The 10,426-nt window shown below is 42.4% G+C and overlaps 1 protein-coding gene across 1 annotated transcript; it reads left to right on the top strand.

Annotated features, from left to right (window-relative positions):
• Positions 1 to 211: 211 nt before the first annotated feature.
• Positions 212 to 7,975, top strand: mmgt1 (membrane magnesium transporter 1). Its single transcript, XM_003228943.4, has 4 exons — positions 212 to 370; positions 2,328 to 2,380; positions 3,116 to 3,219; positions 5,409 to 7,975. The coding sequence occupies exons 1-4, from the start codon at positions 247 to 249 to the stop codon at positions 5,569 to 5,571; spliced, it is 444 nt and encodes a 147-aa protein (XP_003228991.2). The 5' UTR covers positions 212 to 246; the 3' UTR covers positions 5,572 to 7,975.
• The last annotated feature ends 2,451 nt before the right edge of the window (positions 7,976 to 10,426 follow it).

Below are 10,426 nucleotides of genomic sequence, written 5' to 3'. Positions count from 1 at the left end.
ATTAACATATCAATAATCTAAGGCTTTCCAAACAGGAGTGAGAAAGTAAACATACTGATATCAGGGTCTGTCCCCTTTAATGAGGCCACGCCCACTCCTGTCTGTTTCTATGAAGCTCCTCCCTCTTCTCGGGCTTCCGCGCAGGCGCCTTGGCGGCGTGACGTCTCGGCGGGCCGAGTGAAGGCGAGAGGAGGCTCCGCCCCCCTTTTGCGTCAACACGCATTTCCCCTTTCCCTCTGCGTACGCATGCGCGGTCGGCGCTTTCGGCTGCCGGAGGGAGGGCGGACGATGGCGGCGGCCTCGCTGTGGAAAGGGCTGGTCGGGGTCGGCCTCTTCGCCTTGGCGCACGCGGCCTTCTCCGCCGCCCAACGTGAGTCACGGGCCGCCCTTTCCCCTGAATTCGCCTCTTCTCCCAGCCCTCAGCCCCTCGGCGAGGAAAATCTAGGCAGGCTTCGGGCCTTCACTTCCTTGGCTACGGGTGCCGGGAAGCGACAATATGGGGCCTTCTTTGCCTTAATGCTTTTGCAGGCCGCTTTCACGAGGCAGGAGGAGCTTCCTGTTTCGCTGTTGACTTCTTTAAGGAGACCACAGCTGGACCCTTCCACCCAGAGTCCTCTAAAGATGGGGAACTAGTCTTTCCCCCTTAAAAGTGCTGCAGAATGAATGGAGCCCATGCCATGCACTCTTGGGATGCATAGTTTTAAATAAATAGATTTTATTGATATCAGAATAATAATCATGATCATCATCCTAGAATAATAGAGTTGGAAGAGATCACATGGGGCATTTAGTCCAACCTCATTCTGCCATGCAGGAAAAGCACAACCAAAGCCCCCTCAACATATATTGTATATGGGTATAATATTTATATTTTATGCGAATATAACATAAAATATGTAACATAAATATAAGATTAAAGAGCTTTCTTGGCAAGATTTCTTCAGAGGTGTGCCTTTGCATCCCGCATTTGTTTCTGTGGCTGAGCTGGTATTTGAACTGTGGCCTCTATTATTCATTTATTATTTATTTGCGACATTTATATCCCCCCCCCCCTTCTCACCTCGAAGGGGACTGAGGGCGGTTTACAACTATAGATAAAGGTAAAGGTTTCCCCTGACGTTAAGTCCAGTCGTGGGGTTGGTACTCATTTCCATTTCTAAGCCGAAGAGCCGGCATTGTCCGTAGACACCTCCAAGGCCATGACTGCATGGAACACCGTTACCTTCCCGCCGGAACGGTACCTATTGATCTACTCACATTGGCATGTTTTGAACTGCTAGGTTGGCAGAAGCTGGAGCTAACAGCGGGTGCTCACTCCGCTCCCCGGGTTTGAACCTGGGACCTTTCAGTCTGCAAGTTCGGCAGCTCAGCGCTTTAACACACTGAGCCACCGGAGGCTCCTTACAAGCATATATACATACAATATATTATATTATACAACTATATTGCAATATTATTCGTAATATTGCATGTAATATAAATATACAATTATAATAGTGAATTATAATTATTATTACATTGTATTACATCATAATATTATTATTGATATTACATGTATATACAATATATTATAATATTAGTATAGTATAATATTATTATATATTATTATATCATTAAATCGATACAGGAGACATGGTGGAAAGATGTCTTCCTGGCCCCGCCTTCTTCATTCTGGTCCAGAATGGCAGTTAGACCTTGGGGGGGGGGGGGGAGGAGTGCTCTAGAGCCCAGCTATCTATTGCACAACGGCAGGCTTTAGTCCCATAGAAAAATAATACTTTTCATTTGAAATGGTGGCAAGTTGAATCAAAGCGCAGCCCTGTCTCTGATGTTTGAAGAACTGTCCACAACTTCCTTCGGAAGATATTCTTCTCATGGTGCCCTATGGAGATGGTTCTGATTCATCAAATCAGGCTTCGAAGGTCAAATACAATTTGAAACGCTGAAGGCATCATTATGGGAACAAGGAAGAACTAGCCTTCAGTCGTAGAAGAGCAGAGAGAATACTCTGTGTAACAATATTTGAAAAATCTTCTGTTCCTGGTTTGAAATTGTTATTTCCTATTTAATTGTGCGATACTTCCGTAGAAAGTAGTTCTTGTACTCTGGAAACTTCGTTTTTGTGACTACCACAAACTAGGTTGAAGTGGTTGAGACTCGATGAAATATTCATTGAAAATCTAGAGCAAAATGTGCTGCAGTTTAGTATACTTTCCCCATGTTTTTATGACAGTACCAATTAGTAAATGACATTTATAACCCAGGAACAAAATTGGGTTACATAGTGATATTCCTCTCCAATTAATTCCGTTACCTTTCTTTTGCAGATCGTTCCTATATGAGACTAACAGAAAAGGAAGACGAAACCTTGCCAATAGATGTAAGTTCTATGAAGTTTGCCTGTGATCCATAGGATGACATATTTGTGTATAAAGTGGTTTGGATGCACTGGAGTCATTGAACTAATAGAACCCAAGGATAAATTGGAGCCCTTAGTGTTGGTTTGTGCCAAATATGTCTGGATTTGTAGCTTTTTTGTTGTTCGCTTTAACATGTTCCCACAAATTGAGTCTGAAGTACAGCACCTCCTCATTCTTTCTTTGCTCGAACATACAAACTCCCAGCTTTAATGAGATAGATGTGCTTCACTCTGTACTTGAGACTAAAATGCTCTTCAGTTTGAAAGATTCCTCCAGGAATTTTCCAGAAAGGCTCTTGCTGCTTGAGCTCTACAGAGCAAACAACACATTAATATTTATCTGGAAGTGTTGGATCATCTGCTATGCTGGTCCTTATTGCTCTTTCCAGCTTTATGTCTTGATTTTAATGACTTTAAGCAATCTAAGAATGCCTTGAAATCTGTATTTCAAACACTTCAGATGCATGTGCTGTAGAAGCTGCACCTGAATAGGGCAGGTTCCAATGAAATTTATGCCTTGAGTATATGGTAGGTGTAGTTAAACAACAATGCCAATGTTCATGTCTTTGGTTAGATGGTTAAACAGCCCAAGGCATTTGATATCTGTGACATACTTACTGCGCCGCATATTCAGTGAACAAAGGAAAGAGGAATTCACTTAAGATATTTCATTTGCCTCCCTTTAATCTGTTACAGATAGTTCTTCAAACACTGCTGGCCTTTGCGGTTACCTGTTACGGGATAGTACACATTGCAGGAGAATTTAAAGACATGGATGCGACTTCAGAGCTGAAAAATAAGTATGTTGTGTTTACTCCACTTCACTGCTGTTGCCGTTTCCCCTGACTATATTACTTTTCCTGGTTGTCTTAAAGAACTATTGGAAGAAGGGAATAGTTTGTGTTCAAGCTTTTTTCTTAATTTTAGGGAAACCTGGCCACTGCTTGCCATCCCATAGTGCTGCCACCCGGCCTTGGTTGCATGTGATTGTCATGGGATCTTGCCTATGAATGGCTCATGGTCATTATGGTGTCACTGAATCCCCGTCGTTGGGACAACATGCCATTTGCTGAAGGGGCAACTCTGTGAGAGGGATAACCCCCTCCTTCCCCTTTGTCTTTCTGTTATGGGACCCTGGAGCCTAGGCTTGGTCTGATCCATCCAGAGAGCTGGGCTTACCATGAAAAGAACCAAAGTAAAAATTCCCAGAAAAGAGGAAAGCCATTGGAACTGGAGGTAGTAGAGCACTTATTTGAAGAAAGAATAAGTTGAAAATTGACTTGGATGTCATCCTTTCCTTTAAATATCTCTATATAATACTAGCAACGGCAGACAGTAGACTGGGATCTCTTCATAGACCCACATGTGATTTGCAGTTGATCTGGAAGGGTTTTGGATTCACAGTTGTCAACAAAGTCGAGTAATTGCCCTCCTTTATTAGGTTGGTAGGGAGAAAACGGGAATATAGTGCTTATAAACTTGGTTGTGGTTGGTGGAGACATCCTCTTCCCTAATTCTTCATTTATAGATATACTAGCTTAGGTATCTGGTGATTCCCAGCTTAAGTAATTTGTAATGCTATTTATTAGAAAAACTCATTGTTTTTAGAATTTATGAATGGTCCCTTTAGAAAATGCATAAGGATGTAGTTAAACTAGAATTCTCACTATCATGTGTCCCTGCTCCCAAACTGTTCCAGTAGTTAAAATTGGTAATGATGGGTTTGTGTGCCAAGTTTGCTCCACATCCGTCATCAGTGGGGTTCATAGCGCTCTCTGGATATGGGTGAACTACATCTCCCATCATCCTGAGTCAGTGCCCCCAAACCCTGCCAGATTTTAAAGTTGTCATGATGGGTCTGTGTGCCATGTTTGATCCAGATCCATCATTGACGGGAGTGGAAAATACATACAGTAGAGTCTCACTTATCCAACACCCGCTTATCCAATGTTCTGGATTATCCAACACATTCTTGTAGTCAATGTTTTCAATACATCATGATATTTTGGTGCTAAATTCGTAAATACAGTAATTACAGCATAACATTACTGCATATTGAACTACTTTTTCTGTCAAATTTGTTGTATAACATGATGTTTTGGTGCTTAATTTGTAAAGTCATAACCTAATTTGATGTTTAATAGGCTTTTCCTTAATCCCTCCTTATTATCCAAGATATTCGCTTATCCAACATTCTGCCGGCCCGTTTATGTTGGATAAGTGAAACTCTACTGTACCTATAAACATATATATTGACTTTTTATTTATATAGAAGATAAATACCTTATTTACTTGAATTTATTGCTCACCTTTTTTGGTCTAAATGACCTTGCCAAAATTAGATATTAGATTTGCTCATACGGTGATCTTCGTGCTGAGCCAAAGGCCCTGGAGCTCCTATTTGAGAGCAGTCATCTCTTAATTTAATTACCTTGTCCCAATGCTATGCAGTGCTGGGATTTGTAGTTTGGCGAGGCATCAGCATTTTTTGGCATCCCCCATGATCCCAAATTACATCCCCATGACTCCATAGCATTGCACCAAGGCATTCATTCTGCAGCATAGATGCACCCCAAAGGTTTTCTTTTCCGTTGCTGAAAGCTTTGGTGTTCGATTACTTCTGTTTTTTCAAGCAGGCAGCAACTGTAATGCACACCTTTTTGGGCCAAATGACAGAGTCCTCCTTTTTTTGTTTCAAGGTGTTGATAATTGAGCTGTGCATTAGGTTCGATGGCACATTAGGCTCAAGTCAAGATGCTTAAATAAACAAGGCATATGAACAGACCAATGAGAAACCTGTCTGGACCATGGTTTTGCAACTGGCCTACCCGAATCCTTGTAAAAATGGAAAGAAACTAGCTTCTCATCCTGAAGGGTCACGGCAGTTCCCCAACATTCAGTGTGTTTCCCAGATGAGCTGAGGATCAACTCGTCATTGCTTCTCTTTGTTAACTGCACTCTCCGCCTTCTGCTTCTTTTTCCTTTCTAGGACGTTCGACACATTGAGGAACCACCCCTCCTTCTATGTATTCAACCACCGGGGCAGAGTCTTATTCCAATCCCCAGATGCCATCCAGCCGCCCTCCTCCAAGCAAGACGAGTTGTCCGGCGCGTCACTGAAATTGCGAAAACTTGAACCTCTCCGCCGTTAAGATTTTTACAGAAGATTCTAAACCTAGGACGCTGAGCTATATAATATTTGAGTTTGTGGGGTGTAAACACTCTTCTTTTTTAATTTCTGGAGCAGTATTTATATTGATCTTCCAGACTTTATAAGAGATATATTATATATAAATATATAGAAAACAATATTGAAAAGGACCTTCTCTGAACACTGTTCACGACAATTGCCGCATTGCGAATTGAGTAAACGGTGTAAATGATGGCTGGAATTATGCTGTGAAAAAAACCAACATGTCACCTTCTTCCCTTTCGTCCATTAAAACACTATTGTGATTGACTCCCTGAAAACAGTTTATTTCCCCCCTGCAAAAAAAGCCAAATGATGTTTTTTAATGCAATTGATAAGCACAGAGAAAGGGGGCATTGGCTTATTGAATGCGAAGGAAGGAGGCAACTGTGCTGGGTCCGTCCCCTTTCCCCATCGATGGAAGACAAACGATTGTGTTATTTTCGCGTCTCTGGCACTTTGAGATCAATATCGGAGCCGCTTATGCGATATGAGTTCCACTTTAAAAGGCAGAGCTATTCAAGACAGACTGTACTGAAATGGGAACTCAACCCAAAACAATGCTAGTAGGCGAACACTATTGGTCTGTGTCTTTAAGCTGCCTTGAAATAAAAGTTTTCAGCAGGACTGTAAGGATGTTGAACAAAGATCGCCTACTTTTTTGTGATCTGGCTCCATATATATATGTATGTATGGCGCAACCGGATCATTGCATGGCTCAGGATTGTATGCCTAGGCAAGAGCAGGAGAACTTCAATGAACAAATGGCTTGTAATACGCCAGGGACACTCAAGGAAAGCTCACTTATGTTCCTCTTGTTCTAATGTTCGTTCTTCGGCTCTTAAGGTCGCATTTTTCACTCAGTTCTTGCATCTGTGTGCTGTCTTGTCGGGAAAGGAGAGCTTGTGGGCCGCCGCATTCTTGTTTGCCCAACCGAACACGCTCAACTTGTTTTCCCTCCCTCTTTCTGCATCTGATCGCCAGGGAAGATTGCTTTGTGAGTCGCCAGCCTCGGAGCATAAATAAAAGTCATTTGCAAAGCCGCTCCATTGGATTTCCACAGGATCAGACGAGTTCCAACTAATGACCAGGGAGGCAGGAAAGAAGTCCTCTCCCATCTTGGACATTTTCCCCATAAAGAGATAAGTTCTTTCCATTGGGAAAGCAAGGGACATGCCCTCTACCACCTTGCAAAGTGGCATCAATATTGTGGTTTTATTTGCAAGTCTCTGGCAAAACTCACCAACCCAGAGAATGGAGTCCTTATCTAACCAGTCTAGAGATTGGGGAGCTCTTGTACACCACCCTCATCATTTTCTACAGTAGAAGTGGAGTTTGTGTGGCCCTCCAGATGTCGTTGACTACAACGCCCAAGGCCTTGGCCATTCTGAGCCAGGGATAATGGGATTTGCAAACTAGAGGGCAACTGTTTATCCTTTCCTGCTCTTTGTGGATATGGTCTTGGAGCGAGAAAACCAAGCACAAAGGAAGGATAAAGGCGGAGAAGATGTGGCCTTGTTGACTACGGCAACCCGTCCCGTTCTTTGGACCTCCTTTCAGCATCATGGCCCTTATTGTGAGTAGATGCCGACTCTCCTTCTTCTCTTCTCGGAAGGTGTAACAGCAAGGCTCCGATTTGTGCTGAAAAGTAGGTGCCATTTGGCTCTGGAGTCTGAACCTTTTGGTTTGTTCTCCTTGGTGGTCTGCCGTAATCCTTATTTTAGTCCCAACTAACATACTGCACAGCGTCAACTCTTAAATTTTGCCATTCTCCCAGGACACGATGCTGTGATCTTGACAATATTGGGCCTGTGTTCATGCGGGAAGCTCTTGTGACCTATTTCCCGGCATGCAAATATTCAGGAATTGCTGTGACAGGAGAGAAATCCATTCTGAATGTTTTGTCCCCTGGTTTAATGACATTTAGGACTAGCGATTGTTTTTAAGACTAATTTAATGGTTAAAAGTTGTGGGGGGAGGTTCATACTAATGTGAGTAACAGGAAAAGGTTATTGGGAGAAAGCAAAACCATTCTAAAATAACTATTTGCTCATTGAGTTTTGCGTTTTCTTACTACTTTGTATGGTTGTCCTTCCAAGCTGGGCTCCTCACAAGCCAATTTAGTCAGAACCTGCTCCTTCCCAATTGCTACTAAGTTGGAGCCTTGCTCCAGTTAACAGGCTTTTCCTCCTTATTTATGTATATGTTACCAAGGTTACGCCCTCTTAAAAAAGTCCTTTCTGGGCTGTTTAAACTTGCAAGGAGTAGCTGCCTTACCCTTATGCATCCATGTTTCTTTCACAAGTGTGGAAACTGTTTTTCTCCTTTTTTGATCTTGCAAATGTCCAATAAACAATATTACATAGCGCCTTGGTTATGAATTTTTACAGAGGTTGGGGCCGCAATATACGGAAATATAGCTCTGAGGCATAAAATTGCCGAATCCATTTTGACAATCACATTTACACAAGTTTTGCTTCATACAACTATGGCCATACTGAGATTTTGCTGTATATCTTGGCAGATACTCCCCATTCCTGTAATATTTTGCAGGTAACTTTCCTGTATTGGGTTGTTTTGATCAGTTTCTTATTGAAATTCACTTTTTAGGTGAATTTTTTACTGCTATGACAGTTGCTTGATAGAATGGGATTTAATTTACAAAAAAAAGGCTATCAAGATGCATCCAGCCTCCAAAGCTATGACTGTTTTTAAAGCCCTGAAAGATACTTGATAAGCGTATTAACTTTGAATGAAACAAAACCTATCTCCAGTCGAGGGGGATAATAAAGTATCTTTCCGCCATCTCCCTTAATAACTCGGTTCTCTACTGAGAACCCAGAAATGCTGGACCACACTAACAACCACCATGTCAGACTACACAAAGCCATTGAAATCCACAAGCATGTGGACAATTTCAACAGAAAGGAAGAAGCCATGAAAATGAACACAATCTGGATACCAGTATTAAAAAACTCTAAAATCAGAACCGTGAATAAAGAACACTCTGAAAACAGGAATTCGAAACATGAAACAACCAGGACCAGCTAACACCTCCCAACAAAGGATCCCCAGGCAGTAAGCAGCGAGAACTTGAAGCTGAAAGGCTATTCAGTGCCAATCAAGGTGGCCAATTGCAACATTCACACTTGCCTCAAACAGGCAAGATTTCTTTCTCCCACCCTGAACATTCTACAGATATATAAACCCACTTGCCTAGTTTCCAAAAGACCTCACAACCTCTGAGGATGCCTGCCATAGATGTCATTAAAGGAATGCTTATGGAACATGGTCATACAGCCCGGAAAATTCACAGCAACCCAGTGATTCCGGCCATGAAAGCCTTTGACAACACTCAGTTCTCTAACTTTTCTCCCTTAGATAACTTGAAACCCAAAATACTCCAGCTGAAGACTGTGCCTCCTCAGTGCAGGAACACAAGATAAATTGCAAGAATTGCACAGCCCCATGCTTTATGTGTAGAACTTGTTGGGCCATAGATGAAGCATGCACAAGTTTCTTCTATGCAGAGAGCCTATTGCCCAATATGCTAGGAATTTTGTTCATGCATAGGACTCACAGAACATACACAGCTAACCAATGCAATGCACCGTACATTCATTTAGATCTATATCCAAGGATCTTGCATATAACACACCTTACAAGATGATTCAAGGTAAAATCACCAGAGTTTGCCTGTTTCTTTCAGGTTCGAGTCCTCATGATTATACAGTTATCTTGGGAGGATTATCCAATTAGGATGGGAACTGTATGGTCATCTACACATTAGACTGCAGTTCCCAGCATTCCAGCACTCAAAGGGTACACAACTCTCATGTAAGGAAGGGGGTTCAAACAACGCTGCAAACACACAAAACTTGGCATCTACTCTACAGGATCCCCCTGTCTTTTCAACCTTTCTCTGATTTTATGCCCATGAACTGTCCTTTTTATTGCAATTCTACAAGAGAATGTGAACTGATGCTGTGGACCAATCGTAAGGAATAACAAATGCACAAACCTGGAATCACTCAAGACGCTATTTTGCAATGCCACCATCTCAGTGACCTCTTGGGCCTTTTAGAGCCAGTGCGCCATCAAACTGGCTCACTTACAAACCATCTAAAGCGGGTGGGTAAGATCACGAGTTGCTCATCACAAGTTCCTCCTTGAAGCACTTGACCCAAGCTCTGCATTAAGCCACAGCAAGGTTTAATGAAGAGCCAGTTATCTATGGATGAACTTGCTCCTCCGTATTCTTGGGCTCTATCACCAATTGAAAACTGCCACCAAAAGAGAGCAACCAAGTGTCAACATCCTTGTCTAGAAGTCAAACAGAGCTAAGCTCATTGCGAGTACCAGCTTAATAGACCTCGCTTTTTCCATCTCCAACACCAGAAAGAAACATCCTTCAAAAGAAGACCAATCCGCTCCCAAGTAAACCAGTGCCAAAGCTAAGATTGAAGTTTAACACCAGAACATAAAGAGCTGAAACAGAGAAGCGCTTCTTACTGAAACAAAACAGGTCGACCGCAGCATCCCAAAAAAAAGAGAGATATAAATGGATGGATCAACTTTAGCCAGATGGAAATGATCCCAATTAAAAAGGTGGGATGAATTCACAGATGCGTTGTCTAAAAAGGAAACGGAAGAGGAGTAATAAGACAAAAGGAGCCCAATATGTCCTTTCAAGTCCTGCCTCTTTGGAAGAAAAGAAAAGGGTTAACGTTAGTAGCCGTGGTTTGCTTCCATCTAAAACTGAGTCGCGGGGACAAACAGACCGACTTCTGCGGGGCTCCAGTCACAGGACACACGTC

Source organism: Anolis carolinensis, unplaced genomic scaffold, assembly GCF_035594765.1.
Source record: "Anolis carolinensis isolate JA03-04 unplaced genomic scaffold, rAnoCar3.1.pri scaffold_12, whole genome shotgun sequence".
NCBI lineage: Eukaryota > Metazoa > Chordata > Lepidosauria > Squamata > Dactyloidae > Anolis > Anolis carolinensis.
The sequence above is the reverse complement of the archived record's forward strand: the minus strand, read 5'-3'. Positions and strand labels throughout refer to the sequence as shown.

Excerpts from the sequence above, each read along its gene's own strand:
- mmgt1 (XM_003228943.4), top strand. The coding sequence starts at position 247 with ATGCGCGGTCGGCGCTTTCGGCTGCCGGAGGGAGGGCGGACGATGGCG. Across the intron at positions 371-2,327 it reads GGCCTTCTCCGCCGCCCAAC|ATCGTTCCTATATGAGACTA; the intron begins GTGAGTCACGGG and ends TTTCTTTTGCAG. Across the intron at positions 3,220-5,408 it reads ACTTCAGAGCTGAAAAATAA|GACGTTCGACACATTGAGGA; the intron begins GTATGTTGTGTT and ends TTTCCTTTCTAG.